This window comes from Staurois parvus, unplaced genomic scaffold (genome assembly GCF_062004578.1).
Source record: "Staurois parvus isolate SC_StPar_1 unplaced genomic scaffold, SC_StPar_1.0 ptg000758l, whole genome shotgun sequence".
Taxonomy (NCBI): domain Eukaryota; kingdom Metazoa; phylum Chordata; class Amphibia; order Anura; family Ranidae; genus Staurois; species Staurois parvus.
The window spans coordinates 797,445-818,767 of NW_028318554.1; the positions used below are offsets into that span (position 1 = coordinate 797,445).

At 43.6% G+C, this 21,323-nt stretch overlaps 1 protein-coding gene across 3 annotated transcripts in view; it reads left to right on the forward strand.

Annotated features, from left to right (window-relative positions):
- The window catches only part of ZYX (zyxin), a 57,128-nt gene that overhangs the window by 18,414 nt on the left and 17,391 nt on the right, over positions 1-21,323 (forward strand). For all 3 annotated transcript variants that reach the window (XM_089654363.1, XM_089654364.1, XM_089654362.1), the window contains exons 3-5: positions 12,891-13,105; positions 16,648-17,400; positions 18,286-18,403. In XM_089654363.1, coding sequence (XP_089510489.1) covers positions 12,891-13,105; positions 16,648-17,400; positions 18,286-18,403 — 1,086 coding nt within the window. The remainder of the gene's footprint in view (positions 1-12,890; positions 13,106-16,647; positions 17,401-18,285; positions 18,404-21,323) is intronic.

The window sequence follows — 21,323 nt, forward strand, 5'->3', positions numbered from 1 at the left end:
CCCTATAGATTTTCTATGGGGTTCAGGTCAGGCGAGTTTGCTGGCCAATCAAGCACAGTAATCCCACGGTCATTGAACCAGGTTTTGGTTCAATGAGCCTATTTCATATATTAGTTTCACCTTTTAGGTTGCTGCACTGAAATAAATGAACTTTTGCACGATATTCTAATTTTTCAAATTTCGTGTGTGTATATAATATACTTTTTTTTTTTTTGCTAGAAAATTACTTGGAACCTCCTAAACATGATGTATTTTCTGAAAGAAAAGGCCCTGTAGAATAAAATGCTGGCTGTTGCAATTATGTTTGCCGCACAGTATCTGCGCAGCCGTTTATCAAATGCCGATTTTTCAGGAAAACATACATTTGAATGAATTTTAGTGCACACAAAAAAAATATAATACCCAATTTTTGGGTAAAATATAAAAGAATATAAAATATTAAAGAGCAAATAGATACAAACATACTAAGAGTGAAAGTGGTTGTAAAGGTTCAAGGTTTTTTTTCCTTCATGCATTCTTTGCATGAAGGTAAAAAAAAAACCTTCTGTGTGCAGCCGCCCATCATCAACCCCTCCCCCGCCCCAATAGTTACCTGAGCCTCATCACAATCCAGCAATGTGCACGAGAGCCTAGGCTCTCCGGGGGTTCACCCTCTTCATTGGCTGGACAGCAGCGGGAGCCATTGGCTCCCGCTACTGTCAATAACAGCTGGAAAAAAAGGCGCTGTGGAAAATGCTCTCAGACAAGCACCTTAGTGGAGGTGCATCTTTATTGGGTGAGATAAAGTAGCAAGTATAATAAAATTAACCAGCCTGAAGTGGACAGTGTGATTCCAATGGACGGCCCGTCCGCTCTGAGGGGAGCTGAGATCAAAGAATGCTCCTGTCGACTTCAAATCACGTGGTGTCAGCGTACCAGCGTCCTGGGTGGTGTCACCATGGCAAACGAAGGCAGTGTCCGGCGTTGGCTTCAGCTGGGAGCATATGTGGGGTTACCAAGACGACATGTTTCGCGCAGTTGCGCTTTGTCAAGTCACTGGTACCAGTGACTTGACAAAGCGCAACTGCGCGAAACATGTCGTCTTGGTAACCCCACATATGCTCCCAGCTGAAGCCAACGCCGGACACTGCCTTCGTTTGCCATGGTGACACCACCCAGGACGCTGGTACGCTGACACCACGTGATTTGAAGTCGACAGGAGCATTCTTTGATCTCAGCTCCCCTCAGAGCGGACGGGCCGTCCATTGGAATCACACTGTCCACTTCAGGCTGGTTAATTTTATTATACTTGCTACTTTATCTCACCCAATAAAGATGCACCTCCACTAAGGTGCTTGTCTGAGAGCATTTTCCACAGCGCCTTTTTTTCCAGTTCTCTTTATCATGCATATGATTAACAAGGCAGCAGTGGTGAGCTCATGATTAACTGTTCACATGTTTCCACCTGGAGTGGCCTCTCTGCGCTCATTTGTTTGAGTTTTCCTGTCAATAACAGCTGGAGAACTAGTGAGGGGAGAGATGGGGCGGGGCTGAGCCACAGCTCTGTGTGTGAAGGGACATGCAGAGTAGTGGCTGGGGATTGAGGCTGCTTGGGTGCCCCCGTAGCAGGCTGCTTGTTCTGGGGGCACTTGGCAGGAGGGAGGCACCAGGAGCAGGGAATCGCAGAAGAGGAGGATTGGGGCTGCTCTGTGCAAAACCATTACATAGAGCAGGTAAGTATTACATGTTTGTTATTATAAATTCCTTTAATGTCACTTTAAAATTGTGCACACGTGTGAAATGGCAACAAACTACGGTACCTAAAGCTGTCCCTAGTTGAGGTTTTAAATGCCTTTTACAGGTTATCATTTTATAAGTAAACAACTATTCTGACGCTACAATTATTACTCTCACTTCAGCCAGGAAATGACAGCTCTGACACTGGAAGTGACCAAATTCTTAGTTACCTCTGGCTGCATTCATCACAGAAGAGATGGGGGAATGGTTGTTCCTCCATCTCCTCTATGGGCAGCTGACCCGGCCACTTGTAGCAATCCTGGGCTTCCCGGTGGAACAGAAGAACCCAGGTATGGCTTGATGACCCCTTCTGAGTGCTGTAAAAGTGATCAGACAGCTGTGAAAGCCAGCTCTGCCTCTCGAAACAATACCAGGATAAGGATTGGAGCTGCAGTCATGATTCTGGTATAACCATATGTTGCCGCTGTACCTTTTTTCTTGTGGCCCGCCGCTGTACCTTTTTTCTTGTGGCCCGCCGCTGTACCCTTTTTTCTTGTGGCCCGCCGCTGTACCCTTTTTTCTTGTGGCCCGCCGCTGTACCCTTTTTTCTTGTGGCCCGCCGCTGTACCCTTTTTTCTTGTGGCCCGCCGCTGTACCCTTTTTTCTTGTGGCCCGCCGCTGTACCCTTTTTTCTTGTGGCCCGCCGCTGTACCCTTTTTTCTTGTGGCCCGCCGCTGTACCCTTTTTTTCTTGTGGCCCGCCGCTGTACCCTTTTTTCTTGTGGCCCGCCGCTGTACCCTTTTTTCTTGTGGCCCGCCGCTGTACCCTTTTTTCTTGTGGCCCGCCGCTGTACCTTTTTTCTTGTGGCCCGCCGCTGTACCCTTTTTTGTCTTGTGGCCCGCCGCTGTACCCTTTTTGTCTTGTGGCCCGAAGCTGTACCCTTTTTGTCTTGTGGCCCGCCGCTGTACCTTTTTTCTTGTTGCGTCCCGCCGCTGTACCTTTTTTCTTGTTGCGTCCCACCACAAGAAACAAGGTACAGAGCTGGGCCACAAGAAAATGGTGGAGTGTCCCTTCTTCTTGTAGCTTGGTCCTTTGCTTTTCATGCCATAGTGCTCTCATCCAACCACTTTTTCACATAAGCCTAGGGTGCCATTGTTGAAGTTCCCCTGGAAATGCAAGTTTCCTGGCAGTTTAATGACTTGCTGGCTTCAGTAGTTTAAGAGTCAACAGGTTGTAAAAAGTATGCAGATTTCGAATCCAGTATCCAGGTCAAGGACTCAAAAGAATTGATTTAGGAGGGTCAACATGACAGCCAGGCAACTAGCATTTGCAGAATGGGATCGGCACAGCCTCCAGGTATGTTGGGAAGGTTCATTGCAATCTCTAAGTGTTGGTTGGTGATATTTTTAAACTGAAGATTTTTTTTCTAGAAGCTTCTGTTAGAAGCTACAATTCTCAGACCCCCATGCTAGGTCTGGTGTCCACAACCAAAATATTTCTTTGTCCAGGTCAACAGATCCTATTCCAGGGTTCTCACACAGGTGGTGTTCTCCCTTTTTAAATGCCACCTGTTTTCTTTGTGGTTTTATTCTGATTCTAAATCGGTTTGTTGTGCCTGACACCTGTTTGGTTTGGGAGGGGCCCTATTTCCAGGAATGTCTCGCAGTTTGTTGAAGAAATTCTTGTCATAGCAGTTAGGGGACAGGCACCTGTGGCCGTTCAGGCTATTCAGTTAATGTCTAACCACAGTGGACAAATTTAGCTCAATGGGGAAATGAGGTATAGAGCTGGAATCCTTGGGCTATGCCATTGGTATAGATATTGGGTTACCCCATTGGTCTAAGGGCTGAGTTACCCCATTGGTGTAGCGGTTGGGTTACCCCATTGGTGTAGCGGTTGGGTTACCCCATTGGTGTAGCGGTTGGGTTACCCCATTGGTGTAGCGGTTGGGTTACCCCATTGGTGTAGCGGTTGGATTACCGCATTGGTGTAGCGGTTGGATTACCCCATTGGTGTAGCGGTTGGGTTACCCCATGTCAGGGACTGCGGGTCTAGCAGCGGCGCACAGGTCTGCACATACGCAGATTGCCTAGGTGCACTAATGTGCAGGCACTAGGACCTGGGCGTCGGCAATTGCACCAATGACGATCCTGCTTGTCCTGATTTGTGTTGACCTTCTCCTGCTCTGACCCCCGGCTTGTCCCTGACTACTCTCCTGCCTGTTGTATATTACTATTGGACCTCCCGTTGCTGAACCTTGGCTCGTGACCCGGCTGCTCTCTGTCTACTGTTTAGTACCTACCTGCCTCCACCGTTACCGACCCGGCTAGTCTGACTACGCTCATTCCTGACTGTCATCCATCCCGCTCGGGACCTGGACTTGTCAGCCTCTTCACAGCAGGCTCACCCCCTGGCACGTACCCTCGGCGGACCCCTCTACCACAGTTGGGTGCACTCAGGGGTCGTGACCTGGTTTCAGTCTCGCACCAAGTCCATCCCCACTATCAGGGGCTCTGGTGAAAAGGCAGACTGGGACTTAGACTCCGCGTCCTGAACAATCCCGTTCTGTGGATCACTAGAGATTCCGCTGGGCGGTGCCTGACACCCTATTGGTGTAGTGGTTTGGTTACCCTATTGGTGTAGTGGTTGGGTTACCGCATTGGTATAGCAGTTTAGTTACCTCATTGGTGTAGTGGTTGGCTTACCCCATTGGTGTAGTGGTTGGCTTACCCCATTGGTGTAGCGGTTGGGTTACCCCATTGGTGTAGCGGTTGGGTTACCCCATTGGTGTAGCGGTTGGGTTACCCCATTGGTGTAGCGGTTGGGTTACCCCATTGGTGTAGCGGTTGGGTTACCCCATTGGTGTAGCGGTTGGGTTACCCCATTGGTGTAGCGGTTGGGTTACCCCATTGGTGTAGCGGTTGGGTTACCCCATTGGTGTAGCGGTTGGGTTACCCCATTGGTGTAGCGGTTGGGTTACCCCAATGGTGTAGCGGTTGGGTTACCCCATTGGTGTAGCGGTTGGGTTACCCCATTGGTGTAGCGGTTGGGTTACCCCATTGGTGTAGCGGTTTTGTTATCCCCATTGGAATGGGGGTTGGGTTACCCCATTGGTCAAAGGGTTGGGTTGTCTCAATTGGTGTAGGGGTTGGGTTATCTCTCTGTAATAGGGAGTGGGTTAACCTGTTTCTGGGACAAGAAATGAAGCAAAATCTTTCAAAATGCACATTAACACATACTTTACATACTATGTACACATTCGTCCTGACCCCCCCCAAGGATCTTATGATTTTGAAACTGGACACTCACTATACAATATGGTTTTACAATCTCCTTCAGATATATTAAAACTATGTAATAGGAGGACATAAATCCCTTCAAACTGTATGAAATCAGGCAGGCCCTTGTACTACACAATTGATGGTAGATCTATAGGAGATTGTGCAATCCGTTTGTACAGTGTATGGTCACCTTAAGGTCCCTATCTCTCAAACTTGAGGCCAATTTATACAGGAGCCAATTGACCCACTGACATGACTTTGCGGTGTAAAAAGAAACTGAAGTACCCAGAGAAAACCCATGAAAGAATGGGGGAATATGCAAACTCCAGGCAGATCATCTCTGGCCAGGATCTGAAATGAGGACGTGATTGCTGCAAGGCAGAAGTACTAGCCATTGTGTTTTCCCACCGTACTATAACTTTACTCAGAATGCACACTTACAGAACATGCACAATAATAATTTTAACCCCTTCCTATCCACCCTTATGACCGAGGGCAGGAAGGTCTGCCTGATCACATGCAGGGGCGGACTGACAACTCATGGAGCCCCCGGGCAATAGGGGATCATGGGGCCCGTGTCCTTGCCCAAACTCAAAAAAGCCTATGAAAAAGGTACCAGGGGCACCTCATGGGGCCCCCTACTGACCCCGGGCCCTCGGGCAGTGCCTGAGTTTCCAAATGGTCAGTCCGCCCCTGATCACATGACCACTGGGATTGGCTGTCTTAGTGGTCACAGGATAAGAAGTGGTCCTGTCAGCTCCCAATCGTTAGTAAAGACCAAATGCTATCCTTGACAGCTCAGGCACTGTGCTGGGGGCGTGCAGTGACCGCGCTGCCAACCCAGAAACATTGCCTGTCCCTTGATGCATATATGTGGCATGTGGGTGTTAAAACCCACCCTCTCTACCACTGCACATATGTGTTACGTGGGCAGCAGAAGACGTGTAATCACTGGTTACCATTCAATGAAGATCGGTTTTTACCCCATAAAATGTCGTCGGGAATTGCTTGCCGGCCCCATGCTGAATGAAGTTATTTTGTTTGCATGACATCCGGCTGTTCATGTAAACTGCGGCTCAGCCGTGCTCGCCATATTATGACGGTAATATTGTAATCAGGGGATCGGGGAGCTGTGCAGCCGGATAATTAAGATTCATTGTCTCCCGGAGAAAGCTAAAGCGAAAATTAAAAGGGCCATTAAACCGGAAACGCCAATGACTCCAATAAGAGAGACCTTCCAGTAACTGCCGTAACATTTAGAAATCGCGAGCTTCAGTAATGTCAACTAAAATTCAGCGCGCCTTTGTTTGGTGGATGGTGTTGTCCTCATTCTATGAAAAATATTGTCAAAGTTTGACACAATAATGATCTATTACGATTGGCAAACTTTGCTGCGTTCCTACGCAGCTTTGAAATCTTCGCAGACGACGGGAGCTGTAGACACATTTTCACATTATTTACGCCTTCTGTGAACTTTGTTGTGTGAGGAAATCACAAAGGTTTTGCCCGTGAATATGACAACTCGCACCTTCTAAAAATTCAATAAAGACTTGCAAACTGCAGTGGCAAGACTTGTTGGAAAGTTCCAGTATTAAAGCTAAACTCTTAGCAGTAGGATGCTCTAAATTAATTAATCAATAAATGCAGGAATTTTTAAAGACAGGCATCGAAAGTACCTATATTTGGCCTAGCATCAGCCTTTTAGAAAACCCTGTAGAGCAGAGCTCAGACTGGTGGAGAGAAGCAGTTTAAGGAGCCAGTAAGTTGTGCAGCAGTGCAAGGAGCCTGCTGATAGGAGGAGATAGCAGAGTGCTGGAGAGAGAAGCTCATCATTGTGCTGCTTCTCCTTTACTGTCTAATCACAAACTGGGGTGGGTAGAAGACCTGTAAATGTGGCTTAAAGGTATAACCTACTTTTTTATTAAGAAAGAAATATATATATATAATACATTTTTTGTTTGTAAATGTGGCTTAAAGGTATAACCTACTTTTTTATAAACAATAAAATGCAATATGAGATATATAGATATATATATATATATCTATATATATATCTATATCTCTCATATTGCATTTATTAATGTTTGTAAATGTGGCTTAAAGGTATAACCTACTTTTTTATAAACAAAAAATGTATTTTATATATATATATATATATATATATATATATATATTTTTTTTTTATAAAATAGTAGGTTATACCTTTTAAGCCACATTTACAAACATTAATAAAATGCAATATGATTGAATATATATATATATATATATATATATATATATATTCTATTTTATTAATGTTTGTAAATGTGGTTTAAAGGTATAACCTACTATTTTATGAAAAAAAATGATATATATATAATTTTTTATTTTTTTACTAATTTTTGTGTTGGAGTCTGGAAACCATTGCATCTACGGTTAGTGTAATACATGGGCTCCTGCAGATTTTCCTTCCAGCCCCAGGTCTGTACAGTCATACAGACCTTTGGTTATATAGTTGGATGAAGTAATCAGTGGACAATGGGTAGGGTGACATCACGGTGCTTTGTGTTCCATTACAAACCATGCGTTCCTCTACTGCAGTGGAAGATGGGACTTGTAGTTTTTTCATTCACAGATCCTGGAATGGATCTGTAAATAGATGGCACAGGGACAGCACGTCTGCCTTGCAGTAAATGGGTCATGGGTTCGATTCCCGACCATGGCGCCTCCTGCATGGAGTTTGCGTGGGTTTCCTCCGGGTCCTCCGGTTTCCTCCCACACTCCAAAGACATGCTGGTAGGTTAATTGGATTCTGTCTAAATTGTCCCTAATATGTGTATGTATGAATGTGAGTTAGGGACCTTAGATTGTACGCCCCTTGAGGGTGAGGGACTGATGTGAATGTACAATATATATATGTGTAAAGCGCTACGTAAATTGACAGCACTATATAAGTACCTGAAATAAATAAATATTTGTCTAGTTGCATGGAGTTCTGAATCCTGAGCTGGCAGTTGATATCTGAGCAGAGGTGGGCATGTAGTCAATGGCTTTTGGCCCAGAAGCCATTGGTTGGCTAGACGTTTGTTTGGTATGGAGAAGAGCGACCTTGATGGCAAGCGCTGGCCTATTTAATTCACTAAGTGTTCTACATTGTCTAATCTATAATATCCTCCACAGTCAACATTATTGGGCTCCTCCAAACATGACACCAACACTGTGATGTTCTTGTATGTGTGGTCCCTAACTATAGAGATGTATTTGCCAACCACCAGCAGCTGATGGATCTCATTATTTTGTAATGGACCCCCCGCCAAATACAACAGGCATAATTGCTGGAGAACCCTGCAAAATGTTATCTCGTCTAATGTTGGTCAAGGACCCTTCCACAGTGGTTGCCACAGGGGGTCCTGAATCAGCCAGTTATCTGTGCAGTTATAGCCACTGAGAGTTTAAATCTTGTTTCCAATTACTCTTTGCCCAAGTGTTCCGTTAGCAAATATATTTTCAAGTGTTCTTGAAAGTCTACTGATGACGGGGGTGGGAGGGGGGGTCTTTGGTTGCAAGCAAATGTGCAGAATTCAGTCTGGTGTTGTGAAGGTGCAATTTGCTATCTTGAGAAAATAGCAAATCTGTTTTCTTCTAGTTACTATACAATAATGTTTTATTTGAAAATGTTCACTGAAGAAATTGGGGGGATGTGCCAAGTATGTGCTGGTGCATTCAATGGATGTTGCCTCATTATCAGAAATGTATGATTTCCAGGTCTTCAAGTAATACTAAACACACACTGTTACATTTGCATCCTCTCTTCTCTTTCTGTATGTGAATGATGGCACTGTAATTATTTTTATTTAAAAAAAAAAAAAAATCTAACTACCTTTTTTCCTAATCGATATACAGCCGTCACATGACCCAGTTCTTTCCTAGTCTGCCTGCAGGGAAACATAAGCAGGAGGAGCTTCTAGTCCTCTGCTACTGGTCACATGTTCAAAATGAAAAAAAACAGTCTTTGGGATACAGAGTAAGAATAAATAACGTTAAATATATATATTTGAAATTAAATCTTTATTACTGTTTTGGCAATAACATGGTGTGGGTGGATTTCTGCCAGTCACAGGCTGTGTCACACCTCTCCAGCCTGTGTCTTAGGGAGGTGAAGCCTCCATCAATCAAGATGTAATATCCCACCCCCATTGTGCTTATCTGGTTAGTGGGCATAAAGGAGAAGGAAGGGAGTGGGCTGTCATTTACCACGGTGTATACATGGACATTGTTACTCTATAGTCACATGGGCTGCTCAGATGTGATGGGGTGCAGTAGGTGCCAACGGTGCTCTGCAAAATCCCCAACTGCAGTGGGACATGGACAGGAGGGGGAGATACAGTGAGGAACAGAAGTATTTGAACACCCTGCGATTTTGCAAGTTCTCCCACTTACAAATCATGGAGGGGTCTGAAATTCACATTGTAGGTGCATTCCCACTCTGAGAGACAGAAATTTTAAAATCAATTCAGAAAATCACATTGTATGATTTTTAAAGAATTTATTTGTCTTTTGTTGCTGAACATAAGTATTAGAACACCTAAGAAAAAGCAAGAATTCTGTCTCTCAAAGACCTGTTACTGGGCCTTTTAAAAAGTCCACCTCTACTCCACTCATTAATCTAACTTAGTAGCATCTGTCTGAGCTCTTTAAAGGCACCTGTCCACCCCACAGTCAGTCAGACGCCAACTACTACCATGGGCAAGACTAAAGAGCTGTAAAAGACCCCAGAGACAAAATTGTGGACCTCCACAAGGCTGGAAAGGGCTACGGGGCAATTGCCAAGCAGCTTGGTGAAAATAGATCAAATGTTGGAGCAATTGTTAGAAAATGGAAGAGGCTAAAGATGACTGTCAGTCTCCCTCGGACTGGGGCTCCATGCAAGATCTCACCTTGTGGGGTATCACTGATGATAAGAAAGGTGAGGAATCAGCCCAGAACTACAAGGGAGGAGCTGGTCAATGACATGAAGAGAGCTGGGACCACAGTTTCAAAGGTCACTGTCAGTAGAACACTACGCCGTCATGGTTTCAAATCATGCATTGTACGGAAGGTTCCCCTGCTCAAGTCATCACATGTCCAGGCCCATCTGAAGTTTGCCAATGACCATCTGGATGATCCAGAGGAGGCATGGGAGAAAGTCATGTGGTCAGATGAGACCAAAGGAGAACTTTTTGGTCTAAGCTTCACTCGTCGTGTTTGGAGGAAAAAGAAGGATGAGTTGCATCCCAAGAACACCATCCCTACTGTGAAGCATGGGGGTGGTAACATCAAGCTTTTGGGGTGCTTTTCTGTGAAGGGGACAGGACGACTGCACTGTATTAAGGAGAGGATGAATGGGGCCATTTATTGTGAGATTTTGAGCAACTACCTCCTTCCCTCAGTCAGAGCATTGAAGATGGGTCGTGGCTGGGTCTTCCAACATGACAACGACCCGAAGCACACAGCCAGGATAACCAAGGAGTGGCTGCGTAAGAAGCATATCAAGGTTCTGGAGTGGCCTAGCCAGTCTCCAGACCTAAATCCAATAGAACATCTTTGGAGGGAGCTGAAACTCCGTGTTGCTCAGCGACAGCCCCGAAACCTGACAAATCTAGAGGAGATCGGTGTGGAGGAGTCGGCCAAAATCCCTGTTGCAGTGCAAACCTGGCCAAGGACTACAGGAAACGTTTGACCTCTGTAATTGCAGACAAAGGCTTCTGTACCAAATACACTGTTCAACAAATTTTTATTTTTTGCCAGTTTTGGAAACAAAAGGATCCATTTCTTAATGAATTTCACATTCTGAGTTCAAATATAACAATGAAATTTGTCAATTGGCTCTAGTTTTTCTGTAAACGGAAAGTTTTCTACTATAGGCGTAATGACTACATAATGCACAATAATTATATAGATAGATGTCTTTCCACAAATATAAAGCAAGTGATATTGACTACATAACAAAGCCTAAATGGCATAATATATTGCATAGGATTACCAAGAAAAATTATAGCCATAAGCTAAGTTGAATCATTTTAATACTTAGGATTCTCACTAGTTTTGTCTTCAGTTTGTGTCAGTTTTGCTTCTCTTGGCTTTTCTCTTGTATTCGAGGAAAGGGCTATCTCTTACAACTGCACGTGACTACACGCTTCAGGTTCTTCCTCACTTGACTCAACCACGAAGGATTCTGGTGCTTTAGGAATTGGTAGCCCCTCTCCATGAGGAACTGGACGTATTGCCGATGGAATATTTGGATAGTGCACAGATAACTTTTTCTTCTTATTTAGCCCTTTTCCAATTGGAGGCACCATACAAAAGTAACAATTACTAACATGATCTGTTGGCTCTCTCCAAATCATTGGCACAGCGAAAGGCATAGATGCCTTTTTTCCATTCAACCATTGCTCCAGTGCCGTCCCACAAGAATTGCAGCATATATGTGGTGCCCAGCTCTTGTCCTGGTCTCCTATCTTGCAGCCAAAATACAAGTTGTAGGCTTTCTTAATCATTCCTGTTATCCTCCTTTTTTGTGAGATAAAAGTTATTTCACCGCAGATATAGCAGAAATTATCTGCTTTATTCACACAAGTTTGAGGCATTACTGAGTAGCCTATATAAGCATAAAACTAAATGTAAAGACGCTGTCGAACTACAATCAGCTACAGATACTGCAGCTTTTATGCAGTGAAGTGATGCAATTAAAGGCTAATATTGCATCATCTCAGTATACATGCAATTTTCTATTGGTCACCAGTATCAATTGCGCAATATGCAGCTGAAGTTGCATCATAATTTTGAATGGCTTATGTCATTAGATGGGTGAATATATCATGGAAACTAGAGCCAATCAACATTTTTTAGGGTCATTTTCGGTTTCAGCACCCCAAAATTATGTAAGATTAGCTAATTTTAAGCCCAAAACTTTTTACCTGTTGAACAGTGATATTAACACTGATTTTCTCAGGTGTTCAAATACTTATGTTCAGCAGTGCAAGACAAATACATTCTTTAAAAATCATACAATGTGATTTCCTAAATTTAGTTTTTTTAAATTCTGAGTGGGAATGCACCTACAATGTGAATTTCAGACCCCTCCATGATTTCTAAGTGGGAGAACTTGCAAAATCGCAGGATGTTCAAATACTTCTGTTCCTCACTGTAGAGAACAGCAGTTTTTATGCTGAATACAGAAAACGAATCCCATAGTGAGTGAGTATGAACAGCATGTAATACAGCACATAGTTACAGTTTTTAATGATGTGGTTTTAATGGTAGTAGAAAGTGATAGCAAACACATAAGTAGCAATATACAGTATATAATGATATCTGCTTTCGGTTATAAATGGTCTCCTTAAGCTAGCCATATGCGGAACACATTTCATCTGATTCCTGCTGAATTGGCCAAAGTTTGTTCCTTGGGTGGCCCTACCAGCAACAAGGAGATTCCACCATCCACACTGTTTAGTGTGGATTAAGGAATGAAGTATATAGCCAACTTTAGAGTTCACCTATACCCCACCATACCCACAAGTTGTAGACCCCGGCACTTTGAGCAATAGCCCCAGTTATTCAGTCAAGTTCCCCAGGTCTCGGATATGCATCTACTACTCCCTAAGGTGGGTAGGAGCACTTATGGCTTGTGTCTAGGTGAGCGTAAAGTGGTTGAATTATCTGCACATATTTTAAAGTGGATCATTGCCAATTTTCTTACTGGATCCTAGTAGCTTAGAATATATATTCTGCTATTGTGTTGGTTGTGCATGTATGGCATTTTTATTAAAGTAATAGTCACTTTAATTCATTTGAATGCTTTAGAGTGCCGTCATTCCTCAAAAAAATCCTTTATTTTGAACTTTTTTGACTCATTCGTTGCTCTTTTTCCTTTAGAATTTATCCTGCCGCCTCCCCCTCCCAGCGATGACTCCATCTTGAGCCCTGTGTCTTTTCCGCCTCCTCCACCCAACTTCAGTGATGATGTTCTTGGCTCCCCCACATCTTGTTTCCCCCCTCCTCCACCTCCTGAGTTTGCCGAACCCTTCCCGCCCCCTGCAGAGGAATCCTTCCCATCACCACCTCCGCTGGAGGAAGCCAATGATATCCAGGTAAGAGAGACAAAATAGGATTTGTTGAATATTTTTATTGCCTGGTGCCCCATACAATATTTTAGAGCCATGTCCTCCACCCCTCCTTTTGTTTCTAGAAACTAAACGATACCTTTTTTTTTTTTTCTAAGCACGGCCTTGCTACCAAAGGTCATGCTTTGTTAACTGACTAATAAACTATTTTAATTTTAAGATATATTGGATCAGGATTTTGGTAGTTATTTGGATACTGTTAGTTAAGATGTTGCTTTCCAAGGTCCAATGGGTCAGAAGAGGAGGTCCCCAAAATGACAATAGTTAGATGGTACAATGAAGGGAGCGGTAGACATACAGCTGACAGTCCAGCTCAGTTTGTATTTGTCATAAGGGTACAAACTATAGACCATGTATTTTGAGGTTTCTTCTGAAGCCCCCCAAAAGTGTTGGCGTTAATTTTTACTCTCATGACCAGTGGTCCTTAAACTTCAGCCTGTGAGCCAGATACAGTCCTTTGCTTACCTTTTAAAAGGCCTTTGGGGCACTGTTCCTCCTACTAATATGATGGGGCACCATTCCTTAAATTCACACCAATAAAGAGGCATATTTCCTCCAATTTACATCAATGATGGACTATCATTTCTTCTACTGACACCCAATGATGGGCACAATTTTTCCCATTAACACCACTGATGAGGCAGAATGCCTTTAATTGACACCATTGATCAGGCACAATTCCTTCCACTGATAGGGCACAATTCCTTCCACGGGCGCCATTGATGAGGCACAGTTCTTCCACCAACTCCATTGATGGGGCACTATTCCTTCCACTGGCACCAAAAATGGGGAATTATTTCACTCATAGATGCCAGTTATGGGTTACTTTTGCCTCCATGGACACCAGTGATAGGCAGTGCTGGAACACCAAAATAGTCAGAGTAGACACTGGCCTATGGGCCACACGCTTTTTAAGGGTCCCATGACAGTCGATCAAAATAATATTGATTTGATCCCGAAAGAAAATTACAATGAAGCTTTCCTTACAAAAGGCAGAAAAAATTAATCAACCCAAAGAAACAAAAACTTTTACAATAAAGATTCTCTATAGAGAAAATAATGTATAGTGTACCCAAATATATAAATCATGGACATCAGGTTCACATTACAGTATTTTCTCCTCAAATCTCATCTTTGAGCTGTCAGTTTTGTAATAAAAAATGTTGGTACAACCTAGGTACGTGTAATGTACAGTAGTGGTGGTCATCTCCATCTCCCAGCTGACATGCACTCTACTTACTTCAATGGTACCCCATGAGCAACCTGCGAGGGGGGGCCCAAGCTTTTCGCTGCCTAGGGGCCTCCACAGAATTTAATCCAGCACTGGTGATAGGACATTATTACTCCTCCTGCTGACCACAGGCACTAACTTATTTTTTTCCACTCCCACTGACCACTAACCCTTGGTGCATATGTTGCTCCTTCTCTTCACCAAACCTGAGGCATTGATGTTGGGGCATTTTTTATACCCATTGGTTACAGTCTAGCCCCTCGTAAAGTCTGAAGGCCAGTGATCTAGCCCTTTTGTTCAAAAAGTTTAGGACCACTAACCCTTAGTGAATGTGTTGCTCCCTCTCTCCACCAAACCTGAGGCATTGATGTTGGGGCATTTTTTATACCCATTGGTTACAGTCTAGCCCAGCAATGGGCAAACTACGGCCCGGCGGACCTTCTAATCCGGCCCGCGGAGCGTGGCAAACATCGGCTGTCAGAATGTGTGTAGGCGGGGCAGCGTGAGGAACGTGAGGGGAGCTAGGCTCCTCTCACAGTCCGCCCTGAAGACCGGAACGGCGCGGGAACACGGCGAGAGGAACGCGCGGAGCAAAGGTAAGTGAATTGACACAGGGGGGACTTGGGGACTTTAATATGGGGGATGAATTACTATGGGGGACTTAATATGGGGGATGAATTAATATGGGGAATGAATTACTATAGGGGGGATGAATTACTATAGGGGGGATGAATTACTATATGGGGGATGAATTACTATATGGGGGATGAATTACTATGGGGGATGAATTACTATATGGGGGATTAATTACTATGCTTACTATGGGGGAATATTACTATACTTACTATGGATGACACATACACATCATTCATCTACTCTTGGTCCGGCCCCCGGGTCCAATATATGAACCCATTGCGGCCCTCAAGTCAAAAAGTTTGCCCACCCCTGGTCTAGCCCCTCGTAAAGTCTGAAGGCCAGTGATCTAGCCCTTTGTTTAAAAACTTTAGGGACCCCTACGCATGATGAGCAAAAGGTAAACTAGATTGTCATTCACAAATCTGGTTCTTTCTTTATTCTACCCAATTTTCTGCTGTTCTTATTAATTTGAAACATTACATTGCTCAAAATATGTATAATCTACACAGTCCAGATTGCTTCTGTTGATATAAGACCCAACTTATGAAGGCTGAAATTGGTGTTTTGTTCATGTTTATTGATCACTTTATCTGTTTTTTTTTTTTTTTAACTGATGACAATAATCCACCTGAATCAATTCTTTAAATGCAATTGTTTTTTGTTGTTTTTTTTTTTTTTACATGTATGTAAAGGCAATTTTTTGTAGTTTGTGGATAAGATATGGAAGGTTTAGGCCCTCTGTCAAGTTTTAAACACTGCTTGTGTCCCTGCTGGGGAGCTCCACCTTGTTTGTCCTGGTGAATATTGTTACTGAGACAGAAAGTGGGGGGGAAATCCAAAATGTTGTACCAAAGTCAGGGGTTATCTTTAATGGGGGCAAATTCTCCAGGGACATCTAAGATGAAAATTCCCCTCAGTTTGGGGGGGGGGGGGTGTCCTCTATTTTCCTGTGGTGTCAGAAGGGAAATCTCCCCAGCAAGGACACAGAAAGCAAAAATTGACCTGATAGGGGCTTTAACTTTAAAAAATGGCTATACATACACTTTGCTGGATTCAACTATTTTTCATTAGTCTACCAATCACTTTTTTACTTACACACCACAGCTTTTTCAGTTTGATTTTCTGGGAACTGTGGAAAAATTAAGTCCTTGTACAGGACGGAAAACAAAAGTTTGTCAGTCTTTATAATTACCGTAATAGAAAGCTGTGTTGGTAAATTACTTTTCAGAAAAGAGGGAAGTGCAGATATTTCTAATGTTTGTTTTATATACATTCCTTATCCTATAATGTTTGTTTCTTTTTAAGTGATGGTATTTTGGTTACAAAGATTATTTTTTCACTCGCTTGTCATCTTTTCATTCACCCCATTAATTTCTTTCTGTTTGAAGTTCGGGCTTTGCTTCCTTTAATCTCTCCACCAGTCATTGAGTCTTGTTTCAGCAAGAGGAGTCTGTCATCTTAGTTACCAATCTCTCCAATTTTCACCCCCCCCCCCCCAAAGTACTATTAATTTTTGTTTTAAAGAATGTTTCTTCATAGGCATGCCCTCTAACATATATACCGTATGTGCAGTGGAAATCTGAATGGATGTTCTTTTAAACTTGACTTTAATCTACAAAAGTACTTTAATCTTGGTTCACAGGTTCCACCACCACCTCCTCTGGCTCCACCTATCCCACTTCTATCTGCACCGAAACCTGCTGCACCGGTACCTTCCAAGCCCACTGCCCCATCAATGTTTACTCCAAAAAATACTCCTACATTTTCTCCCAAGACTGCTGGTCCATCGTCTTTCAGCCCTAAGCCTGCCGCTCCTGCACCAGTTGCTCCAAAGCCTGCTTCTCCATTTGTTCCAAAAGTATCTGCTCCTCACACATATTCTCCTTCACCTCCTGCTGCAGACCCTCCACCGGCTCAGACCTTCTCCCCAAAGCCAAGTGCACCATCATTTTCTCCAAAACCAACTCCATCTCAAACCTTCACTCCGAAGCCTTCTGCTCCACACACTTTCTCTCCCCGGCCAACAGAGCCAAGTTCAGAGGCCTTGCGACCACCAGAGCAAAAATTTCCACCACCACAGCCTGTGGTGTCTGAACCTCCAGCGTCCTCCATACCATCATCTGTACGATCACCAGGATTCAACTATGCACATCAACGAGAAAAGCCTCAAGTGCTTGAAAAAGCCAGACCGGATGAAAATGCCAGGGTTCCAGCCCCGCAGATGGAGTTTAGCAGAAATTTTGTGCCACCAGAGAGTGTTAAAAGCGGAGTGATAAAAGCCAATGGGACATCTGGCCCTAAACCACAACCAGAACATTTTCAGGCACCAAGGCTGCAGTCAGATGGCATGCAGACCAGAGGACCTCAGCCAAGCCCACAAAGACCTTCTGATCCTGTAAGGAACTTTAATGTAAATGCTTTAAATTTAACATTGGGCAAACCTGTAAGGGTCATGTAAGGGAGAATTGAAGGCAACAGAGGTTGTAAAGTTTTTTAACTTGTTCAAATTTATGTTTGTCCAGCAGTAGGTGGTCAGTCAGCCTAAGGGATCCAAACATGCATCCCTCTATCTGGCCAAAACTGTCTGGATTGGTTGGGCTTCTTTTGGTTAGTGTATTTTACAGACAAAAATGTATTTTAGTGTTTGATAGTGTAGCAAAACATTAGAAGCCTTCTCTAGTTTTTACTGCCTCCTTGTTGTCCTATTGACCATTGTCCCCAGGACTGAAAGTGAGGGAAAATCCCAAATTTTATCTTGTCATGAGGGGCGGACTGACCATTTGGAAACTCGGCACTGCCCAAGGGCCCAGGGTCAGTAGGGGGCCCCATGAGATACCCCTGGTACCTTTTTTCATAGGCTTTTTTGAGTTTGGGCAAGGACACAGGGGCCCCCTGATCCCCTATTGGCCGGGGGCTCCATGAGTTGTCAGTCCGTCCCTGCTTGTCGCTAGGACAACTGTGTGAAGAGAATGTCCCATATGTGAGATTTTCTCTTTTCTCTGTTTGAGATGGGAAATTTAAGAGAAATTGTACCTATTGGAGAAAAAAAAAAAATCAACAAAAAAATTGCCTTTTAGATTATGGGTATCCACCATTTTAGTCCAGGTTAGAATTTGTTTGGATAATCACCAGGTGCATCTGCAGGCCCCATGAACACGATGTGCTACTGTGAATGGCCGTATGTGCTCTTGGAATTGTCAGCCAGGAGAAATATCATTGGGCAGATGAATTGATGGTTGAGGGTAGGCAGTTATTCTGATGTCATTTTATTTTCTTGCAGAATCGGACTGCTGGCTCCACTACCCTAAACATGAAGGAAGTGGAAGAACTGGAGATGCTGACTCAGCAGTTAATGCAGGAGATGGACAAACAGCCCACAGCAGAAGGACACTCCATGGGTACATTCCATTTTTTTTTTTTTTTTTTTTTGTAATCACTGAAGCATCTTAGTGCACGGGTGTATTCCAGTATTATCCTTTATAGAAGCCCGACCCAAGAAAGATATGATGACGCTATTGACCAGGGACGGACTGACCATTTGGAAACTTGGGCACTGCCCGAGGGCCCAGGGTCAGTAGGGGGCCCCATGAGATGTCCCTGGTACCTTTTTCATAGGCTTTTTTGAGTTTGGGCAAGGACACAGGGGCCCCATGATCCCCTATTGCCCGGGAGCCCCATGAGTTGTCAGTCCGCCCCTGCAATTGACAAATGTTGAAGTGATCCTGAGGCTTCAGGACATTCTAAATCACCTGCTGGGCCTGCTTATTTTAGGTCATTGATTTGAGACATTAATGCAGGCCATAGACGGAACGCTTATCGGCCGAATTGTCGTCCGATAAACGAAAAATCGGTTGTTGCTGCCACCAATGCTTACGAAAAACAGACGTTTTTCATAGATTTTCCAGCATGACCGATAAAAAGAAACGAGAAGAACTGTGAAAATTGGCCGACGACATTCCCCAATAACGGTGTGAACATCTGCCGATTTTTCGTTCAGACGAAAAATTCGGCCAATAAACGACCCGTCTATGGCCTGCATAAGTCAAAAACTGGCTATACACTTAGTTAATGGCAACCACTTTTGTGCCACTGAGAATTGCGAATAAGAGCAAAAGTAATCTCCTAGAAACTAATCTATCAACCACAAACTGGACTGACCAACAAAATTCAGCTGATTGTGAATTCAAAATTGGGCAACACATTGTCAGCTTCAGTTTATTATAAGAAGGAAATGAAATCAAAATGGGGGGAAAAACTCTGGTTTTCTAGCGTGTTCCTTGTAGTCAATTGACACCAGTGATTTTGACAAAAAAAGTAATCCAGACTTTGCGCTTTCAAATTGCCATGTAAGTGACCAGCGTGACAGGCGGGCAACTAGGTACACACTTGGAGTAATAGGGAGAGAACATATAGAGCCAAGTGAAGGGAGGACCCACACTCTGGATTCATCTCTTATAGCATTACCAGGAGTAAGGAGGGGAACTATCCGATCTGCTTTCTACAAAGGAACACACCAGATTACATCCATGTTTTGGGGTCTAATAGCACAAATTATCTGCATTGTTTGAACAACTACTTACAGTATATTAAGCAAACCGCAAGTATGATGGGACTCGCATTCAATTGAACTCACTTATGAATTGGACACTTGTAAAATTTCAATCACTAATAATGTTGGTTTATATGGATTGATATATAAAGTCTTTTAGGATTTTTTATTAAGTTAATTTAATGAACGTATATAAATAGTTCATTATGCACATTTAGCATAAACAAATACACATTTATTGAAAGGGCGCGGCACCATTGTTGCAATTTATTTGGAAGTATTATACATGTATATGAGGATGTAAAGAGGAGCTAGCGAACTTATTTCACAATTTAAATTCACAGTGGCTCACAGGTAATTGTAATATTAGGCTGGCAACTAGTGTTTTCAGAAGGTGGTCATCAAGTACCTCCTATGCATTTCTCTTGCGTCAGGTTTTCTTTAAAGCACATATCCTCACGTTGTGTATTGTGGACCCCTTTACTGTGCCCTTGTAGCTTTTGATTGCTTTAAAGCTTCTTCTTATATTTTGTTTCCTGATTTCCTCCTCTCTGCCTTCCCTTCCCCATCAACATGCTAATGAAAAGTTTATATAGAACCTTTCTGTTTTCATGACATACCTTTTTTCTTTTTTTTTTAAGTCCTAGTGACATTATTGCAGGCCATAGATGGGTTATTTATCGGCCGATTTTTCGTCCGAACGAATAATCGGCCGATATTCACACCGTTAGTGGGTCAATGTTGTCGGCCGATTTTCGTGGTTCTTCTCGGTTCTTTTTATCGGTCATGCTGGAAAAAGCATTGGTGGCCGATAAACTTGCTTCTCTAAGCAATGCAGGCAGATCATGGCTGGTGGGAGGGGTCAGCAGGGTTCAGTACATTATTATTATTATTATTATTATTATTATTATACAGTATTTATAAAGCGCCAATAGTTCGCTCAGTCGTTGTACATTACAAAGGGGGACAGAACATGTGACAGAACAATACCAATACAATGCAAAACATGAGGGGATCGAGGGCCCTGCTCCTTGGAGCTTACAATCTAGGAGGGAGGGGATGGTGGTACAGGAGGAGATAGCTGTGGGGGATGGAGTGGTAGGAAAAGTGGAGGAGGTCGGCAGGTTAGCAGGGGGTGGGGTAGGCTTCCCTGAAGAGATGGGTTTTCAGGGTGCGCCTAAAGGAGAGGAGAGTAGGTGATAATCTGATGGGTTGGGGCAGGGAGTTCCAGAGGATTGGTGACACCCTGGAGCAGTCCTGGAGGCAGGCATGGGAGGAGGAGACCAGGGAACTAGAGAGAAGGAGGTCTTGTGAGGAGCGGAGTGTGCGTGTTGGGTGGTACTTGGATATTAGGTCAGTGATGTAGTACGGGGCAGTATGGTGGACAGCTTTGTACGTCAGTGTTAGGATACATAGCTCAACATCCTCTATCCACAAAATAAGGTGGGCTCTATTTGATTTGCTAAAGCTTCTAATGGACATTGTGAGAAGCTCACAATGTGCAGTAAAGTTGGGGTAAACCATTTCAGTACAGGAGGATTTCTGTTAAACAAAGTCACATTTGTTTTTAGGTGTCACCTACGTGGGCAAAGCATGTAAGACCACCACAGCAAGCTAGGGGAGAAATAGTTGCAGATCCTGGCAGACTTTCTGGGTGGGCTTGGGATGGCCCTCACATTCCTTCTGTACTGGAATGTATTGTAATTGTACTGTCTCCCTTTATATTGTAAAGCGCGGCGCAAACTGTTGGCGCTGTATAAATCCTGTAT